The sequence below is a fragment of the Anoplolepis gracilipes genome, chromosome 9, assembly GCF_047496725.1.
Source record: "Anoplolepis gracilipes chromosome 9, ASM4749672v1, whole genome shotgun sequence".
In the NCBI taxonomy this organism is placed as follows: domain Eukaryota; kingdom Metazoa; phylum Arthropoda; class Insecta; order Hymenoptera; family Formicidae; genus Anoplolepis; species Anoplolepis gracilipes.
In genome coordinates this window covers 1,431,076-1,454,164 of record NC_132978.1, presented here as the reverse complement: position 1 = coordinate 1,454,164, position 23,089 = coordinate 1,431,076, and the positions used below count along the sequence as shown (strand labels likewise).

General features: G+C 34.2%; 1 protein-coding gene across 3 annotated transcripts in view; it reads right to left on the bottom strand.

Annotated features, from left to right (window-relative positions):
• The window catches only part of LOC140669347 (nephrin), a 233,444-nt gene that overhangs the window by 80,559 nt on the left and 129,796 nt on the right, over positions 1-23,089 (bottom strand). For all 3 annotated transcript variants that reach the window (XM_072899116.1, XM_072899114.1, XM_072899115.1), the window contains exons 6-7: positions 12,507-12,734; positions 2,384-2,535 (exon numbers count right to left, since the gene is read on the bottom strand). In XM_072899116.1, the coding sequence (XP_072755217.1) occupies positions 2,384-2,535; positions 12,507-12,734 (380 nt within the window). The remainder of the gene's footprint in view (positions 1-2,383; positions 2,536-12,506; positions 12,735-23,089) is intronic.

Below are 23,089 nucleotides of genomic sequence, written 5' to 3'. Positions count from 1 at the left end.
ATACATATTTTAAAGTATGACATATAATATAATATACTTATGTGGTTTATTATATAACAATTTTAATTATTGCGTATAGCATATCTAAAAAAATCTACACATCTATAAAAAAATAAATATATATATATATATATATATATATATATATAAAGAAAAAGTTTTGATTGAGACGAACATTATTATAGAACTTTTAATTACAAGTTCTCGAGAAAGAGCCTTCGCAAGTTACCGGTTGAGAATCGCTGACATAGATGATACCAGATATAGCCTGGAGGTGCAATTCCAAATTATCGCGGGGGGTAAATACAGCGAGGAACAAGGGGGCGCGTCCAATCTCCCCATTTAATCGTCCCAAAGAAACAACCTCGTCAGGTTCAGCCGGAAAACCATTTATGTAGACATCGTCTTTCCACTCTTGAGGAGGGAAGTAAGAGGGAAGGAAAAATAGGGTGAATTTTATATCGGGATGATGACGCGTGATGTTTAATCTCTTTGGTAGCGTCATGTATAAAAGTCGAACGAGCTTTTTGTCATTAAACTCGTTACATGAATTTTTCGTAAGCACTCTCCAGCGAGAGTGAATAGTTGTATGATTTTGTTTTTTGCAAGCGATATTAAAAAATACGTCGTTAATGTATCTACTTCTCAAAATGAGACAAATAATGAGAAATAAATCTTACTTAAATTATACTTATTTTTTTTTTTTTATAGATTGTATCGTAATACGTAGGTAAAATAAAATTCTATGAATAAAATAATATATGTAAATATGTCAAAAATATAGATGAAAGTTTTTTTCTGTGTACAAATATGGATTTTCTTGTCTTAAAAAAAAAATAGGTTTGTACTGCGCCACGATTACTCGCGACGGCTCGCTTTTTCTGCTTGCAGTTATAAAGTAAATTTCATCTTCAACGCTAGTCATATATTTTTGCAGTCTCATCCATATATCCTCTGTTACTTTAGACCTGCATCAAATGATGCACTTGTACAACTTTTTTTCACCGCACTTTTAGATACCTTAAAATAAATCTTTCTTTTTGATCTGAGCTTCTCAATTAACGGAGAAACTTCCAAAGTAGACATTGAATCGGATCAAGATACAAAAAGTATAGAAAGTAAAGAAAGAAAATTACAAATAAGAAAACTGGATGCAAGCGAGATAGAAAGGCGGATGAAGGAAGGGTGGAAATTGCGCGAAATAAAGGTGAATTTATTTCTACGGGTTTCCATTTACGTCGTAGGCGAAGGGCTCCCAGCAGTATTTCGTGTATCGAGGCACTGTCATTTTTATTTTCACTCCGTCGCGCCGCGCGGAGCTGCAGAGCGCAACGAGAATCGATTTGCTGGAAGCGGTTCTCCGTCAATTTCGCGACGAAGATCGCTGTGGCACATCATCTTCCGCCAACGTCGTCATTTCCGCCGTTATTTCGTACACGCTCTTTTCTATTATTCTTTCATTTAATCGCAGGCGAGACGGATTTTTCGCGTGTCGATTTGGCGAGCGCCGCGAATGAGCTCTCTCGTGTGATTGATATTATGGGAGGAATGTGTGTTATCGCGATCGAGAAACTGCGCGATTTCCGATCCGCTCGTGCGCGACGGCGCTGGCAAAGATTTCAATTTCGAGACAAAATGATAAAATAAATTGCAACGCGAATGAATCAGTTGTACATGAAGGTAATACAAGAGCGGGGTATAAAATAGAAAACAAGCAAAAATTAAGTTTTTGATTGAAATCTGAGTATTATGAAATAAAATAATAATAACCTTCAAGTAAATTATCAATACTCTGCCGTAATAACAGACATTTTTTTTATTAAAACAATAGCGATAATAATGTTCGTTTGCTTCGCTCGTTTTTTCATTATGAAAACCTCTGTGTGTTTAAGTAACATGTTGATAAAATGAATTACCTGTTTGTTATATAAAGAATAATAAACACACCTAAAATAAAATAATAATTACAAATATCAATTAAGATCTACATTTTTAAGCAGAATAATATTGTTCTTCTTCAATTGAATCAACAAAGCTTTGAAATAATATTTTTATCTTTACGATCAGAATATTAGATCAGCGAGAATTCATTTGTCTCACCGTTACAAAAAATATTTGTACTTAAATAAAGTGGTTCATATCATTAGATAGAAAGAGTTAGAGACTCAGGTTAGTCTACGTAATAAAGTGGAGTAAAGTTGTGTAATCGAGAGAGAGAGAAAGAGAGAGAGAGAGAGAGAGAAAAAAGACCGTTTCTCGTATCTCGAAACAGTGGTTAAGTGGGGAGGATGCAATTAAGCGCGAAGCAGCAACGCGGTTCGTTCGAGCGTGGCACGTTTTTGCCTCGCGTAACGCAAGGAAGAAGGTTCTTGGTGTTACTTACGTTTTTCTTGAGCCCCTTCAGCTGCTTCGAGGACTTCCACCAGGTCAGGACCGCCGCCGGTTTTGAACCGATGCTCTGACATTTCACGTCATACATCTTCCCTGCCGATAGGATTTGGTCCTTCCCCAAAATTTCCACTTTCAGCGGTTTCACTGCAAAAAATGATTATCACAAATTTGATATCGCTAACATAAACATAAAAAAAAAATTAAGTAATTTATGTTCAATAAATTCGTCTACTTTATACATATATAAATTAAATATTGTAATATAATAATAATAATAATAATAATAATAATAATAATAATAATAATAATAATAATAAAAGAACGTCGCAATTAAATTTGAATTAATAAAACGCTTCAACTTTGCTAAGGAATTTACAATCAAGAAAAATTAGAAGCATCAAACTTTGTTAAGTTAAAATTCTTATTTTTCAGTCTTCGTATTTATAAATAAAATTCGTCTTATAATCTCAATAACATTATCATTTACTCTACTTTACATTTGAGGCAAAAATCTGAAAGAATTTTCCATCTATATCAGAAAGTTAATTTAATATCAAATAATTTGTCGTTTACACAACAAGGAAGGTATTTCAATGGCAATCACGTACTATTCATAAGCACGATTCGCAGAACCAAAGCACATAGACGCTCGCTTTTTTGATTTCCACTTCGCTTCGGCCATTACTTCCGTTTCTTTCTAAGAATCCAGAGTTTTTGCAATATGCGGTAGCGCATAACGAAGGACGACACGATCTGGCGAAAGCGGCGAAAGAGAAAGAAAAAAAAAAAAAAAAAAAAAAAAAAACGTGAAAAAACGCGCAAAAGAAACGCCGGGATAATTAGAATTCAGTCCGTTCGCGAATTTCATGCCGCAAGTTCCTCTTTTCTGCCCGGCATTCTCCGCGAAAGTTCCCGACCAACAGGAGAAAAGGAAGCGTAGATCAATGGCGACGACACGGAAGAAAGCGAATAGATCGAAAAAAAATGAAATCGGAATGGAAGAGAAGAGAGGACACGAATGGAATCGGACTGAGAGAATAGTCCATATAATTGGAGCTCATCGTGAAAGCTGCCGAAAACAAAGACGGCACCGGGGAAGATTGCCGAGTGCAAAATTCCCGACAAAGTTGAGATTTCATTTGCAAATCAAAATTCATGTCGTCAGGTGCGCGGACGGACGGGATAACGCGAAGAATTCGACGAGGCTTTTAGTACCTCTCTCCCTGTGAACGCAAATGAGAACTGTCTTCCTTTCATCACTTTACTCTTTTCTACACACATATATCCCACCTATCTTTGGCAACTTTTCAGGGTAACTACGTTAAAATCTTCTGATTTTTCAAAGAAGCATTTGCGCATGCATGAACTACATTCATGCCTATTAATTGAAATACATATAGAATAGTTATACTCTTTTTAAGTTTATAACTAAAAAAAAAAATATTAAAAAGTATGCTTTTGATAAAGATTTTAAATTAACGCCGAGATATTTAATGCTGAAAGATATAAAAGAGAAAATTATTAAAAATCCACAATCAAGTTACTTTATATTTTCGTTAATAAAAAATTATTTATTTATTTTCTATGCATTGCGTATTTTTATTTACTAGTTTTTGAAATTTATTGTTATAAATATTAATTAAACTGCACAAATAATCAGACATCACTCATTCATATTCTTTCAATTCATATTTGTTTATTAACTGAATTACCAAATCCTATTAATTTTTAGAATCTGCAAAAAAAAGAGAAATTAATATTGTATTATACATCTATTATCATATAAATATAATAATTCTATATTTTACGTTTTGTATTATAAATAGAAATTGATTTTGTTGTTAATAGATAAAGCTCTTTAAAAATGTAAAATAACATTTATCATTACTTCCATTATTTACTACATTTTATCATTAATTCCATGCGTTTATTGATTTGTTTATTTTTCGTTCTCTCTCTGTTCGTGCGATTCTTGTGAGTTCCTTTTCACAAACTTATATTCTCAATCAAGCATCCTTTCAGAAATGGAAGCACAAACCCTAAGACTCATCGCCTCCTCGGGCGTTTAAATGAGCCGCTATTATTATTCGCGCGCATGGAGTGGCTTTAATCGAGTTACGAAGCAGTTCAATAAGGTGCGCGTCGTTCACGCGACATTCGCGCGTTTATCGTGTGACTTCTGAAAGCAGAGTTCGAGGAGTTATGCCATTTTATCCGTTAGACGCTACGAGAATAACGCCTGAGTGCGTTGCTTAAGACTTAAGAGGTTCGCAAGAGGCTGTGAAGATGTTTTAAAATCTAAGATAGAAATTTTATGGAAAATTTTCTGATAATATAAGAATTTGATAGCTTTACATAATGTAATATAATTTAATAAAATAAACATAATATGCGAGCAAAGAATTTTTTTCTTGACAAATAAACGCGTATTATAATTGATATAAATTTTAAAATTTATAATTTAAAAAAATTTTTTAAACTCTGTTACTCTGTTTTTTAAACCTAGGATAAAGATTCCAGACAATAATCAGTTTGAAAAAATATTCTTAAGTTAATTCTCTCCCTCTCTCTCTTGTAAACTTTGTACTTAGTCTAAGGAAAAAGTTAGCTAAACTTTTAGTTATAATCTTATTCCAGCTTTCTCGGTGACTAAAGATCATTAAAGGAAATCGATTTATTCGTCTGAAAATTAACTTTAAATTTGGCTTCGACCGAGGGATGAGACAATTTTCTAATAAAAAGCGAGAGGGGAATAAAGGTTTTTGAACTGAAAATCAAATCCATTTAATGTCTGATCTAATAAAGAATTCCAAATAAAATTCAGTATTTCAAATTAATGTAAATAATTTTTATCTCTTTTTTATATTTTTTTAATGATATGAAATAGATTATTCTATATTTACGGAATTTAAAGTTTGAATATGTTCAGAAATTGTATTGATTTCAATTTTAAAACGTAGATAGCGTAAAGAGGTGAAAACGAGAAGTCAAATGGCGGAATCAGGATGGGCTGGAAAGGGCTGGCCGTTAAGTGGCTCGTTCGTAGGTAGGTTAAAGTCGGTTGTTTCGGGAACGATTGAACATTAAGGAGTCGTGCGTTGCAGATCCGTATGCGCCGGTCTCGCGAATCGCCAGCTTAAGTGAAATTTTGCTGAGACTCGCGATACGCGATTCTAAGTGGTATTATTGCTATAATTTGGCAAAGCTGCAGTGAGCCCCATATCGTTATGGTCTCGTCGAAATGAGGGAGTAATAGACGGGGTAGACCCTCGTTTCTCGCAAGTATCTTTCGTATTTCAGTTCTTGCAAAAGCCTGTAAACGAAGCGATAATGTATACGATCCTCACAGTTCGCAAAATACAAGGAAATATACGAAGCGTGTGGCTGAATAACATTCGCCAGGAGCCTTTAGATAAACTAATTAATTCCAAGGAGGCGAAGAATCCAACACTGCGGTAGAAACAAATCACCGACGAAGTATTAATCCTCTTATACGTCCGCGAGAAGATATGTATGTATGTTTATTAACAACAACAAATTTCATGTATACAAAGTCTGTGCAGTGTATTTCACATTTTGCGTTCTATAATGTAATTTTTTCAAACAATTTGTAGTTAATTTTTATACACATTTCTTTTTATAATCTTTTAACATTGTTTAAAAATTAAAATTTTCATAGAATTAGAATATATTAAAAAATATCTACGAAAAAGTTGAAAGTTAATTTTCTATTATATAAAATTAATGACCTGTATTTAAAAAGCTCTTTATCTTTTTTTTTTTCTTCTCAAAGAGTGAAATGGATTGTAGATTCTTTAATAATTGATCACAAGAATGTCGTATTGAAAAATGTTGATAAAGGGATTTGATGTCATGGTATAAAGAAGACAATTCGCGTTGGGTGGAAGGGAAAATTATTAGCTCTCTCCCTCTCTCTCTTTCTCTACGGGTTGAGTTATCAGGCACAAGGAGTTATAATCTTGAAGTTCACTCGTCTCCGGAGTGAGCTAAGTCCTTCTTCTTCTACCGTACTGCCAACGAGAGAGCACTTTCGAGGAATGTTACGCCTTCTGCGACTTCGCGGATTCGCAAACGCCCTCATTTCGTCGCTGAAATTCGCCGCTTGCTTGGTTTCCTTACGAGATTACTTTATATTGCGAGTCCGAATTGTCTGCTCAACAGATTGATAGCGCGATAAAACGAATTGATACGAGAGATATTTCGTATAAACAAATTATAAACTATATTTACATGCATTTTATTTCCTAATTCATCTTGGAATGCTGGTTATTTTTCTCTATAAAATTTATTTTACTATCGCATATTATATTAGATTAGAAATATTTTAGAATAGTAGTATTTTATAGAATAGAAAAATGCATCAATATATAATATAAAGTTGACACATAAAAAGACCAGGAAAATATTTTCTAATAAAATTAATTTTCAAAAAATTTTCCTTTTTTTCTATAATTTCTAAATTTTTATGATTACGTAATTTGATAGCAGAATTAAAATTTTATTACTATTTGCTTTAAATTAATGAATTTCTATTTGCTTTGAATTAATGAATTTGTTCTATAACATCATTTGTTATTATAGACTCCTTGTTTTATTTTTCATTAATAATCCAGTCTAACTTGTCAAAGAAGCGAAACTCGAAATTTCGCTTGGACTTTTGATATATTATTCATTTAACCGTTCATTCATAATTTTGTCGTAAAAAAGCTTTTTATAATTATCATACTATTATTGCTTATCCAAAAAAGACAATACCCATGTGATCGGTAATATCGACCTTAATGAGGAATTTCTTTTAATTTTTTTTTTGAATCTCATTACTACTGGTGAGCATATAATCGTCTAACTATCAAAGGGTACATCTACTACTTTCGTTAATGCTCGTATAAAAGACTAATGAGCCTCGCGCGCGCGAAGTTTACGCTGGCCGAAGCGGCTTCATTAATTTTCTTACTAATTAACTGGGGACGCCAATCGCAAGAGAGGAACGACGAAGGAGATTTTTGCCGAATGGAATTTCTGTGTCGACGGAATGCCCCCGATGGGAGTGAAAGCCGAAGGACTCTTTTCGGCTTGTTACCTAACTTGATTATTCTTCTTGGAACTCGCGCAGACTACATTCTGTTCGAAATCAAACGCCTCGGTAGAATGAGTCATTAAAAGTTGAACAAGTTCGCGAAGCGATCGCCTCGCTTTCTTCCTCTTGCAATGTGCCAATTTGCAACATCATTGAGAGGACGTATAGTGACTTAACAGCGATAAATAAAACGTGTCGACATTATTATATAAATTATAGTATCTGCCGATAATAAATATGTATATAATTTATTAGAGCATACACACAAATTTGAAAGATAAATGATAAATTAATCATAAATTTGCTAAATCTTTATTTACATATGCTGTTAATGCAGAAGAAAAAAGCATTATGAAAGATTATATATATATATATATATATATATATATATATATATATATATATATATATATATATACATATAATTATTATTTGCCGATAATATAATCTTTCATAATGCTTTTTTCTTCTGCATTAACAGCATATATGTAAATAAAGATTTAACAATATTTATGATTAATTTATCATTTATCTTTCAAATTTATGTATGCTCTGCATTTATTGCGCAAAGTGAGAAACGCAAATTATTAATGTTTTAAATAAGTGGATAATTATAAATATATATTCGTGCAAATGACATTAAAATAAATGTTTTAATTCTTGCTAAATGGATTTTTTCAATTTTGTTCAATTTTGCCGTAGCGTGTTTCACATTTCTATTTTCATACATTATCTTGATCGATTTCACGATGAGAGCGAATCAGCGGCGATACTACAACATGTTGCTGATTCTGCAGGGAAATATATCATGAGATAAACGATGAGCAAGGACAGGATAAAAGAGAGCGCATTGCTAAAAATAATAAAAATTCATAGCGGTATGCCGCTTCAAGATATTATATGGAAAAATATACAATATTTTCCTTCAGCGGCGAGTTCTGCTAAGAACTCAATATTCTCCGCTCTTTCGTGTGCGCATCGTCCCCCTCTCTTGCTCTAATGTAATGCGAAACTGCATAAATCGAATCCATAATCGATAATGTCTCATAAATATGTGAAATGGTGTTAAGTTAATATTAAATAACCGCAAGTAAAAAAATTAATAATTAATAATCATAAGAAAAAAGAGAAAAAAAAAATATATATATACATATATATATGTAAATTCATAATTATTGTTATTTATTTGTTGTTATATAAATTACTCATCAAAGAATCTATTGATAATAAAATGGCAATATTTCTGGAACACATGCTATGTAATTGTCATTTCTTAAAATAAATTTTCATTCATTACAAATCCAATTTATTTCTTGAATAATGGCGTGTCTACTATTAGTGTGTACACCATATACATGCATACTATATGAGAGCCATGCGTATCGCATTCTCCTCCAATTTCGTCATTTCCATTACGCGGAGCTATCGAATAACGATTAACGACGACGAACCATTCCTGCATACTCGTAGGTCGAGGGTTTTACCTCGGCGACGGCATGAAAAATTAATGGGACACATCGCGCGCGGTTCCGAGTGCTCGACAGCAATCCATTCCTCGACACTGGAGTATATACGTCGACCTCGTTGTCGACCGCGGAAATCGTTTTCACAGGTCGATCGACTGTCGAAGACCCTTCAATGACTTGTTAGACTTTCGTGCGAACATACGATTGCGACGGAATATCGATTCGATGCGATTATGCAGACAGCGAATTCTTGCGCGCTTTTCCAATTAGCGAGAAGTGATAAGTTGCAGAATGAATTGCGATGCAATGTATGTCGACACTTGACCGAAGAAAAACGAAGTGATCGTGCTTCAATATTGAACCGAGTGCTATGTTAGTCGAAATCTATTTTCGAAACGTGACGTTGATATTTATTCGTTCGATATTATAACTGCCGATTTTTTATGACGATATTTACTGATTTTTCAAATGTTGAAGGTAAGTTACGTTATATGTATTTTTCGCTTAAATATCTGTTTTTTTTTTTTATTGCACTTTTGCGATATTCGAAAAATATTATAGTTGTCATTGTCTGAATTCTAAAATATCATAAAAATATATTCGATCGTAATTGTATCAAAAAAAGTTTAGTTTGCTTAAAGTACATTCTGTTAAGTCTATTATCATTTTCAATATTTATATATACATTTTCAATGTGTATTGTGTAATCGAATTATTAGAATAAATTGAAAAAATTAGTCTCTGCATTTTTTACTTTGGAAAATTTATATTTATTTAATTATAAAATATTTTAATTAAAATAATAACTTAAAATAATGGATATTTTACTTTAGTCTACATTTTTATAAAATTTCAATATTAGAATATATATAGATGTTATCAACAATACACATTAATATTTCTTCGGATAACATTGATTTAAAATAAAAAAAAGAATCTGGCAAGAATTTTACTTTTATAACTGTAAAAGATGTGAAAGTATTTCACTTTTCAATTAAGATAATCGAAAGTTGTGTCCTAAATATATTTCACGATCGATACGTTCCTGTTTGTGCGCTCTCAAGCTTTTTAACATCACGCGCAAGTAGCCTCTACGGTAATCTATGGCAAGCGGACTCCTTGCATCTTCCGGCTAGAGGCAGCTTCCGGCGATTTAATTTAAACTTGTTTGTCTGGCGCACAAGTTTCTTGTCAGATGAATCTCGAGCGTGCCGATGAGCCGCCACGCTGCTTATACAATTATGAATATTAATTTTCCATCCCGGCAACTGCCATCGAGGTAACATGGAAGAAGAGGGATGTTCGACAAGATTCAAAAATGTCTACGAAATGTAGAGCAGCTGTTCCAATCGCGAGGAATGTAAAATATGGAGCGGGAAAATGAATTACTTTGGCGATTAGCGCGCCATAAATTACTCACATTGTTATTACATCACAATTATAATCCATTATACTTGTAGCAAATAGTCTCTCATTATGTAAATAAAGTTAATGCGTATGAATAGATCAAAATTTAATTCATCAGAAAATTTCATGATTTTGTAATTAAGTTTCAGTTTCAATCATGACACAACAAAGATTATTTAAAAATTACACGGAAACAAATGATTCTACTGGACACTGGATAGATACGAGAGAGAGAGAGAGAGAGAGAGAGAGAGAGAGAGAGAGAGAGAGAGAGAGAGAAAGATCATATTTCAAAAATTTTTTTCACATCTACATACACAGTAAGCAATAAATAATTCAACCAGTTTGGCGGTTTTCAATTTTTGGGGACGAGTATGATATCACATATGAATGGCTGCAATCTGTTTGCGTTTGAGCCGTCCATTGCCAATCGTCAAATCCAACAGGAATTACTTCGCGCCGATCAATTAAAATGGTCGCCAGTTGTTCTTTGACGAACCATGGCTGGCCAATTAGTCGATGAAAAAATTGAAAGATTTTTTATTTCGCGTATCGCTTTTTCAAAATCTATTTTTTGCGAAACACGGTGGATTCCTGCGAAATCTGATAAGCCAGGTATGTGTTATCAGATACGCGCATACGAATTCGTTGCACTGTCGAATGCTCAAATATTTTTCCAATAACTGTGCTAGATCGTTATGTTCTTTTCACAATTTTCTTAATTTTCAATGTTACAAAAGCTGCCTTTTAGTAATATCTATTATTTAAAAAATATAAAAAGATATGTAATAATAGATTCGTGCATAAAAATATAAAGTAATCAACATTGCTAAATATATTCTTAGTACAAAGAAGCCGAGCTGATATTCGCTATGTAAATGTGTAAAAACCACATATGTATAAAGTTTAAAATAGTATTGATTGACCTGCTGAAAGCAATTTATACTAACTTATATTTGTAATTATGACAATTAGTATTATAATTTTGCGAGCAACGAATCTTTATTATAATTTCTGTACTCTTCAAAATAATTGCAAACGAATTATTTGCTTCGGATTTACTTTGCTGAAGGAAATCGCTTAAACCGCAATTTTCCCCGAGTCTCCACCGTTGTTTCCGGATTAAGGGAACGGACGAAGGGAGTGGAAGTTATACTACGTATATTTCCTTTCTACCTCTGTTTTTCATGGAGATTAATCGAACATTGCCGTGTTCGCGGCATGTTGCCTGCGCTATGCGTCCGTCGCATTTCGAAGTGATTCCGGAAGTGGTGTTATTAATGACATCGTGGGGTTGATTGCTTTTCGACGAAACTCGGATCTCCTCTTTCTCCTCGAACTTTTCCTCCCTCTCTCCTCTGTCTCGCCATTGTAATCGGTGAAAAATGTTTCAATTTCGTCTCGTCCAAAGTCCGCTTTCATTTACGGGTGGGGGTCGAAAAAAAAAGATCCGGGCCAGACAAATCGGATCTCGAGCTGGTTAAATATTCGCTATATTCTTTTTATCGCGAAAATATTGATACCAATATTTGGGACAAGCGGGAAAAGTGGAGGACGAGAAAGAGGAGAAAGAGGAGAAAGAGGAGAAAGAGAAGAGAAAGGCATCGATCGAAAGTATCGCGCCGATACTGACGGGCTTTTTGCATATTCATAACGCGACTATCTTGTTCCGTGGGTATTCGAGAAATTCGAAACATTCCCGGGGAAAATATCCGGCATTTTTTTCGTTACTTGCGTAATAGCCGAATGTGAGAGCGAGTAATTCGAGCAGTCGTTATTTTACGGACGAATAAAGAGCCTCTCTGACGCCTAAAAATCGCGATATCCTTTTTATAACTGTATAAACCGCATTGGAATAAAACTTCAATACAGTACAATGGCAATTCAGACATTTTTATGGATTTAAAAGTGAAGGGAGCCATGTCAGGGATAATTATCTAGAGAGATTAATATTCATCTTAATTAATTTCTTCTGACGCGTTTTTTATTACGTTTCATCGTTCTCACAAATGAAAAAGAGACGTCTGTCGTTTGAGTATAGGCTCGCTCTTTACGGAAAAGAACTCATTTCCGCGAAGAGTGGAAATAAACGCGATGTAGCCGCGTCGTGCACAATTAGCGTTAATTGGAATGAGCGTACTTACTGTTAAGCTCTATGACGATGGTGGTGGTGGGTGGCGGCGCTAATTGAGTGTTATTCGCTCGGCAGGACAGCTTGGCGTGATGATGCCTCCTTGTGAGAGCCTTCAAAGTCACATTGCTGATGGTTACGACATTGATCTCCCCGTTCGGACCTTGCATCTCTCGAATTTCAGTGGACGCATGAATGTTCTGTGACTCCAGATACCAAAATACCTGCGGTCTTGGCTTACCTACGCATATAAAGTATAAACTATAGTTAGAAAAATATAATTAAAAAAAGCGAGATGCTGCATTAAAATCATAAAGCTTTACTATTCAAGATTTAATTATTTCTAAAAATTAAAATATGAAATTATAATAAACGTAATAAATAAAGTGAACGATATAGAAACTTTAAGATGTCGTATAAAGAATTATAATATTAGTGTAATATATGAAAAAAATAGATTAAAAAATTTTACTATAAATAAAATTTTTTTAAGCGCAATATATTTAATACTCAAATTTAAGCAAAAAATATTCTATTCACAAGGAAATCTATGTAAAAAATATAAATACATGTTACATTTTTGAAAAATATAAAGCTTTAAATATTATTTCATGTATAAAGTATATTTTATATTAGTATGCTTATAAATCTATTTGATCGTGTATACACAGTGTCCCGAAAATTATTCACTCTTCCATCAATTATAAATATTAATTACAGACACAAATATTTTCGCATTTAACAAGCTGAAGTCGAATGAAGAAGCTAATCTATTTGTGAAGCTTGTGTAGAACCTCTATCAAATGTCAATTAGCACGTTCGACAAGCTTGACGACTGTAACATCAAACCTGGGGCTGAAAAGGATCGGAAAGCGGGACGTATCGGAGCTGGCAGGATGACGACGTCTGCCAATTACTCATTACTTCTCCGCCAATGAGCCAGTTGACAGCGAGGGTAATTCGAGTGGCGCGTCCCAGAGGCCGCGTCGTGGATGTCGCCGTCAATCACGAAGGCGGACGGGCCTCATTCGGCCGAAACAACAGCATGAAGGCAAACACTCCACGTCTCCCTCAAGAGACCGCTACCTACCTACCTACCTGTGGCTCATCGCCACGAACTGTTACGGCTAATTATGACAAAAGGAGACCACGAAAGCATGCACTGCAGGAATAGAGAGCCGCGCCCGTTGTCCGTACACCGAAGGCATCGGTAACACGTCGCTTTAATGGCGTCGTGCTAATTTACTACTGACTAATTAGCAAGGTACACTTGTCGTCCGGGGATGTAAGGAAGCTGGTAAACTATCAGACGGGGACTATAGAGGATTGTCCGTCGCGAGAGAGTAGTTGCGAATAGCGATTGTAAAGCAGAGAAGCGACAATAAACTACATCCGACAATTCAACGGTCCGAAACTGATATATTCGATGTAAGTTTAAAGGATTATTCCTCTCCTGCTTATTCAAAATAGATCCCTCTAAACTTCCACGCTAATATAACTGTCATGCATGCGCAATAATTTTAGGTATCGTCTTCTAGCAATTTTTTTTTTTTTAGTAAAAAATTTCTTTATTTTCTTGCTAAACAGCGCTGTTTTATTTCTTCTGATATTGTATTATTTTTAATAAAATATAATTTCTTACACTATTAGTTTCAAGCGTTAATTTTTCTAATTTAACATACAGATACAACTTGAAGAAAAAGAGTTTCATTTTAAAAGTATTATCCAAAGTAAGCGTGGGACTGTAAAACTTGAGAATACTTGCCTGAATGACATTTTCATCTCGGTACCAAAGATCTTGCAACGGACACTATCATTGCACCTACAAGAGAGGATGTACTATCGAATGCTGCATATTAACGGATACTCGTGGATTCCCTAATCAACAGTTATTCTAGATGGAACCATCTGTCTATCTAATTTACAGACGGCTGTCTATGTTCTAGCTGTCTACATAGATATCTATCCAATCAAAGATACGTCTGTACATTGCGCATACATCTTGTCGAAAGCTGCGATCGTTGACACTGATAGTTAGCCAAAACGGTAGTAGTAATTAGATGCAGCTTATTTGCTCGCTTAGAATTCTACATTAATAATCCGGAGACTTGTATTTGCATATTCAGCGTCTAGAGTACAATGTCAGTATCTTAATGTAACGCGTTCAATCAAAAATTACGACAATTGCGTATTTCATATTTTATAAATTTTTTAAATATTTCATATTTTATAAATCTTTTTTATTTAAAAAATGTGAAATATTAAAGATTAAAAGCTTATTCGCGATTTAGTCTTCAAAAAATAATAGAACATTTTATTATATTTTATTCATATTTAATTTCAAATATAATCTATATTAATAAAAATTTAACTTGATATTTGTAGGTCAAATTACCGTAAATAAGAATCAAAACATATTTAAAAAAAAAAGATTCATAAATGAGAATTTAACAATTGTCAAATCAAGATGTTTATATAAAACTATTATATTTCCGTCAAAACTTGCATTTCTGCATGACGCAGAATGCTGACGAAGCTTAATCTACATTTACCTGCAATGTTGCAACAACTGTAAATATTTGTTCTCATACTGTTCTTAATGCGCGAGTGACATGGATTTGCGTATTTTGCGAGACAAGCTTTACTGAAGCATAAAATAATTTATTATAAATGCAGATTATACAAGTAAACATAACAGCCGGAAGGACGAAAAGAAACAAACAGATAATCCTACACGCGCGTTATAGCGAGACGCGTATTATCTACAATCGCGTTAATTTCTCGAGCACAATGCGTTGAAATCGCATTAATTTCCCGGACTACACGTTCATTAAACAATAACCAGGAAATGAACAAGAGCCTCCCCTGTTGTCTTCCTCGCGAAATCGAAGTTATCCTGGGCGTTCAGGAAATGCGTCTATTGCGTACACTGGATGACCTGAGGGAAGTTTCTAATTAATAGCCGCAATAATGTTCGAAGTAATATATATACATTTCAGATATATTGATAACAATTGAGAGAGAAATGAACAATATATATTTCTCTACATATATAAATTTATGTATTTCTATAAATTCTTAATTTTTCACATCATGCACGCAAGCGAGTTTTCATCTTATTTGTTGATTTTTCTGTATGCACACATCTTTCGTATTATAAATATTATATAAACTTGTTATATACTTATAACTTATTTATATATAGCTACATGTTATATATTATTAAAATTCATCAAGGTTTCACATGCAGAGAAATATAAAAACCATCTGTGTGCCCCGACAAAATTTTTATTCAAATCTGAAAGCATATTACTCGACAAATTTGATTTGCAAGGAAATTGTATTATCGTGATATTCGACAGGAACACAGTCTCATGCGTTTGCGACTTTCCTGCTGTCGCGACGACGATTCCATACCACGCGATAACCAAGCTCCGTTTCAAAAAGGGAGCGATAATAAGCGTTCATTAAGTTCTATACTATAATTAATTCCGCTGCTGTTTCCATTGTTCCCCGCGGGATAATTTCCGCACCACCCCGCCAGGATACAAATATATTCTACTAGTGGTATCTCGGAGGGCTTTTCCCCATCCGTTTCCTCTCTTTAGAGCGCGCCTTGTGGTCGTAATGAAACGAACACGATGTATGTAGCGTAATTAGAATTTTTTTTTCGAAAAGAAATGTCGAAATACTTAAAATAGTTATAATACTTGTAATAATATTGTCTGAGTTATATGTGTAACCGAAAATTGAAAGCTTCTCATGAATTAAATTTTGCACTGCCGGAACTTTAATTTCTCTGAGCGTTTCTCAAATAATTGTTACTTGAATTTTAATTTAAATAATCTCGCTGAAATATGGCGTAATGTTAAGCGCAAATTTAAGAGCACTCTTTATATACGACTACTTTCAGTTCTATTTATGTCGAATAATAAAGCAACATGATTATTATTACGGTTATTATGATTTCTGTTATGCCGAATCGCGCGCGTGCTCAGAGAAGCTCGCGTATTAAAATGAGTTTAGTTCGTTGCGAACTAAACTCATTACCGTATCGTACTTACTCTTGTCGCGGTACTTACTGTAGCGTATTTTTATGATGTTACGCCGTTTTAAACACACCGTTATCGCGTAAACACGTCGCCGTCGCAGTCCTCCTGCTCTCGTTAAGAAACGTAAAAGAACGACGTACACGCAGTATATTTGCATGAATACTTTTATAATGCGAGTATTCGTTTTCCTGTCGCCGTTTCATCATTTTACGTTCAGCTCCAGCAATTTCTCCGCTAAACAAATCTCATGTGATATTATAAGTAATCACGATAAAGTGAAATAATTGTATACGTTAATGTGAATCATAAAGTCCTCGTTATTACATTGCAAACAGTTATTACTGCTGATAGTAGAATCAATAAATGAATAATCCTATAATGAACCATCAATTTAATAGAATGCTAGCAAAGTTGTAGCGATATTAAATAGCGCCGCTGTGAGCATCGATTAAACTTTAATCGATAACCGCAAATTCAATCGAGCCTCAATTCGCACACAGAAAGTAATAAATGCTCTCGAGCTCGCCAAGCTCCTTATATATATATATATATATATTATAGTTTGATATTTAGATTTTTTTATTGCAAAAAACCGCTCATATTTTTCCAATGGTATAAAGGGGAAAGAGTATGATCAGAATGCGCGAAATGTATAGGTATATATCTTCGAAAACACGAAGGAGGAAATAAAAACGTATCGCAACGCGAAACGAAGAGTGAAGAACGCGGACAGGGGTAGTGCAGGACGTGGTTATAGCTGCTGGTCTGTGTTAAAACAAACATTTCGCCCCTGACCAACGCGCTGTGACGCTGTAAAATTGCATTCGATGCACAACGCCGACACCGACAATGCAGCAGCAGCAGCAGCAGCAGCAGCAGCAGCGGACAGAGGATAGTCAGGGATGAGGCAGTGGTGGAAATACACGGTGTATTGTGCGGTAACAATACGCGACAGAATGAGCGGTCGCCCCGCTTTTCGAAGAATATATCCACAGCCGAAATGTGCAGACAGTTTTAAATGTGCGAGGTCGTCCGACTCACATTTATGCGACGTATGCAAGTGCTCGAAATACGAGTAAAACCGGGTCAATTATTTTCAACAGCCACGTCGAATTGACGCGAGAACTACGAACGAGTACAAGAGCCACGTGATTGGAGAAGGGAAACTCGCAAGTATGCCGGACTTTACGCCACGATATGCAGCGGATTCTATAGCAGCAACGGAAGAATCGGTCTTTACGTCGAAAACGGTTTTTTTTTCCACGGAGCTTTTATTTATTTAAAACAATTGCGACTGATTGTTTCTGTAAATTGAGTTCTAGAAAAACCGTTATTGTCCGTGCGTAAGATTTGTAAATGTCAGTTTCTCTCAATATTTGCAAATACGGAAAAATCTCTACGTGTATACGTTAGGCAATATTTTAAAAAAATCAAATACCTCTTAAATTTGATGAATATTTGCATTGACAGAGTTTAAATAAAAATACATACATTTTTATAACGTGATATGTATGTATATTTATTATTCAAATTAAAAAAATTTTTAAGAAATAGAATAAAGTTGTAATATGTGATGTAACAAATAAGTGAAATTATGTAACAGATTAACATATACTCAAATTTAATATTCCCAAGCAATTGTACATTATTAGGCCTTTATGATAAATTAAATATCAAGTTACAGAATATAAGAGTATGCTAGTTAAATACAAAGTTTCTTTTCTTATAAAGCGTTTGCAGAATGCAAATCTACAAGCATCATCGCGCAATAGTTTCCTTCAGTATACTCTCCAAAGTTCTGTTGATATTAGGAATTATAGCCAATGCGTTATGGAGTTTGAATTTCTGCAAGATACACTGCGCGAATTTCCCAGTCCCAATCATTTTCAACCTCAAAGCGAAATGAAAGAAGCATTACCGCTAAAAATCGCAAATATGAAAGCTCGAATCTCTAACGGAGCTTGAATTAAGCTATAAACTTTGCTACTCAAAAAGCACACAGGTAAAATAGAAAATATTAATGATTAATTTATTTACGAAATTCGTCGTTTGGATTTCAAGAGAAAAATATAGTTTAATGAATAAAATAATAAATTATTTCACTTTTTACGTGCAATAAAACGTCGAAATAAAAATCTTTAAAAAGCTCGCTAAACTGTCGATGTAATATCGATATAAATCTCTTTAGGTATTTTTTGTATATCAATATATGACAAAGATGAAGAAAATATAAAAATCGTTTTATTGCTAAATGAAATAATTTACTATTTTATTCATAAAATTGTTCTTCTTTTAAAATACAAAATAATGTTGTAAATATATGTAATATTAAAAGTGTGTGGAGTAATTATCTTAAAAATTATATATGCAAAATAAATTACTGTGCCTTAAAAATATACTGTCTTAAAATCTTTCATTGGTAAAACTTTGTAATTTTATGATATTTTCCTGCAATAGTAATCCTTTGAATAAAATTTTATAAAAATAATTTGTGCTTTATATATTAAATATAAAAATGTATTCGGTATTAAATATAATTTTGGAATAACTTTCAAAATAATTTTTTCTCTTGAGTCTTTAAATAACGATTCTTTTGCAACAGAAAATATCTTTTACACAGTCCACAAGGATGTCGCAGAACTAACGACGAGGTCAGCTCGTACGGGACGGCATGTATTTTGCAGGATTTTATGTCACAATAAAATAAATTAAAACCCATCCCTGCTGCTATCCTCTCGTAACCAAGAATATTCCATGATACAAATTGTTTCAAAACTAACAACAAGCTTAAAGAGCGTTTGAAAAAATAGTGTAAAATAACAATGTCTATCTTTGACTTTCTAAAAAGCTTTAAAAATTATTAAGTTTTTTAAAAAAGTTTCATAAAAAAGTTTAAAATATAACTAATTAAAATTATGAAAATATTAGAATGCTTTACTTTATGTATTAGAAACTAACAACTATACGAATCACGCACACCTGTGTGTTTAACTAACGTGTCCATCCGATATCTATATTCAGGACGAGTGACAAGAATAGCCTTTAACGTCCACCGACACGTGTCGGGTGATACATTTCATTTGTTTTTTAAAATTCTTCGCGAAAAACGAACGTACCGTATATAGGCGCTTTTGAAACGCCGTGTACGAAGCGAACGGAAAGTTTCACTTTGCATATGCACAAGCCGGTGTAACAGTAAACAGAGAGAAGGGCGTCACATCGAGTTTCATTCCGCATAGCCGTTCTTCCGAGCTGTCCGCCGCGTTTTGTGTCCGACTCGCTTCGCGCGTTCGTTGCCTCCAGCTGCTCGCTCGCGATCTCCGCAGGCTCTCAACTGCGTTGCTTGTCGTGCGTGTCGTAAAGTGCCACGTTCGGCCCGCTCGAAGTGTCGGAAGTGCATTGTACGAAACGGACGTGTCAGTTCGTTCCGGTCTAACCATCGACAACACGAACACGAGAAAACAAGAGAGAAAAAGGGGGGAAAAAAAAAGTATCAATTTTTGTCGCACGAATGTCATTGATTATATGAAATGCAATCATGTATTATTCTACTGATTATATAAATAACTACAATACACATATTGTTCTCGAATTCGAATGTTTCCATGTGACGTGAAATCAAAAATTCGAAATGTACCAAGTAATAATCAATTATGTTTTCATATTATTATGTGAACCTAACGTGTTTTCGTTCTCTCAGATACCGGCTTTATACTTCTCTGGTTTTCGTACTCGTGTCTCAGATGCATTTCTTTTTGCACACAGTAACAAGGGACAATCTCCCTTTTTATAATAGTTCCATGTTTACGTCTAAAGATAGTGACATTAAGGAAGACGAAAGGCGATTTAAGTCAGTATAGGACATTGTGCCAACATACATAGATACTCGACACACCGACCTGTATCCCGTATTAAGGACAATTATGTGAAATGTGTGACAACATACTCTCATATGAAGATACTTTTTTCATGAAATTTTATTTATATAATACAATAAATTCGCGACACGTGATAAATTATATAATTGTAATTTGTCTAATGCATTACGAAGGAATAAAAAATATTTTATTCCGAGAAAGAGTAGACAAATTGATTATTCCAAAGATTTAATTAATTACACTTAATTAATTGCACTTAATCATGATGCAAAATTACTTACATATATATATATATATATATATATATATATATAAATATATATATATATATATATCACATTATTAGAAATAACCAAACTTAGACTAATAACATGTAATGCATGGCTCTACTCTCGATGTTCAGCAAATAACAATGAAATACAAGATGGCGCATCATGCTTTACTCCACGAATTCGTACATGGTGTTTCAGGTCAGTCATATGTTGCATTCTAGTTTATCCCGAGAGAGGACCATCCTCGGGGACAACTAAGTAATGATTATTCGGGAATAATACTCGGACGGCGAATAATATCCGACCGAGCACGAGTCCGATGGTGAAAACGAATCGTTATCCGAAAGCTCGGCCTCGAGCCGCAGAATACGAAGAGCCACGGAAGCTGCATTCGGGAAAGGTACACTAATCCCGGCTTCGCATTAATAGGGTCTTTATTTCTCACTGACGTTGTTCCCGTAGTTCAATAAACCGACTACGTGCCAACCTCGTACCGCTCTGTGCTAAATCATATGGCGCGAATAAACCGCGATTACCAAGTTACCTGCAATTCGAAGAACTCGAGTCGTCTATAAAACGATGGTGATCGTTAAAGCTAAACTCTGAGTCCTACGTCTATTATCCTTTTGTATATGCAAAATTTGATGTCGTTTGTACGTTGTCGCTGTACTTTCAAATTAAATGATAAAAATTTTTATGTTAATTATTCAAGCCTTTATTATAAACTAGAATTATAATTATAGTTATTATTTGTTCTTCTTTTTCTACATCACTATATTTCGTTATATTTTATATATTTTTTTATTTTTATATTACATTTATTATATTATTCTATTTTATATATATTATAACTAAAATAATTAGTATGTAGCCTGTAGAATAATTCGTATAAACGCGGAATTAACGGTACATGATATCGTACAATGAGTATCGGCAAAATTCTTTTCAAAAGCGAACTTTCACAAAATACCGCTTTATTGATATCATCGCGGAAAGCCGTTAATTCCCCGAAACACAGGGAATTAATAACCATTGGAAGCATCGTGAAATGGTTATTATTCAGCCGGAATACTTCACGAGCGCGATATATTTTCGTAATGACAATTTTGGTATTCCGCATGGCGTTCCGCGTTTTATTTCTTTCTATATTGGCCGACGCGATTTTCCCGCATATACGACGTATATTTCGCGCATAGACGCTCGCGCAAAATCCCTTGAATTAAGCTGCAAATATATATTCACGTTTCTCTTTGAGTCACTCTCCAATTTTTTTCTCTCTCTCTCTCTTAGACTTTAATACGTTCACGAAGGCCAACAATGCATTATGAAATTGGTGTATGTATTATATTTCACGACGCAGGTGTATGCGCGCTGACACTATGCACATCCGGATCATTTTAACGGTTTTACTGGTGTAGAACGAAAGAGATTTTCGTGTTGTCTGCAAAAAACCACGCGTAATTACCGCGCTCATTGACGCTATAAAGAAAATAAGCTCACAAAAGTGTAATCTGTAGCTTTTACCCGAGCAAATATTTGCACATGCGTCAGGGATATATATGTGAATGTATCTTCTTTAACTATGAATAAATATGATATTAATGTAATAATATGCTACACACAAAATGATTATTTTGTACTTAATTTTAAAGTATTTGTTTTAATATAAAAATATTGAATCTGCATCCTCTAATTAGCAAAAATATTTCATATTACAGAAAATGATGGAAAAAGAAAAATCAATTAAACTCCTAGATGAAAATGAGAAGAAGAAAAAAGAAAGAAACAACTTACGTGCTAAAAACCAAGAACACAGCTAAGTTCGCGAGGAAGTAACGAGCAGAAAAGCCATGCAAACAAGTGGCGCTCTGGATTTCTCGACGAGTGAGAAATATGAGCAATCAGCTGTTTCCAAAGAGATCAGAAGAGCAAAGCGAATAAGTTTTCCTACCAGAAATAGAGAGAGAGAGAGAGAGAGAGAATGAGAAAAGGCGGAAATATAAATACGCCGAAAGTTCTCTCGTCGCAGTAACAAACCCAGCTTACTGCTTCTCCTTTTCTTTACTGTCGCATCTCGTATCTCGTCACGGAGCTCTTTTCGTCCCAAAGTCATCAGCTACCTGTACGCGTGCATGAAAAACTTCCGAAGCAAGTCGGACGAAGCGAGCTCTCATGTGACAAATCACATGTCCCGAGGAGCCCGTTTCCGCTCGACGCCGAAACGCGGCGAAAGGTGAAATTGCGGCTGTTGCAAAAACGCGTCGCGCTGCGACGACTGGGAAATTATACTGTCTCGTTGAAATTTGTGTCGAGTAATTTGATATATTTATGAACAAAAGCTATTTATGTATATATATATATATATATATATGCATCTCGGATTTTTTCATTCGT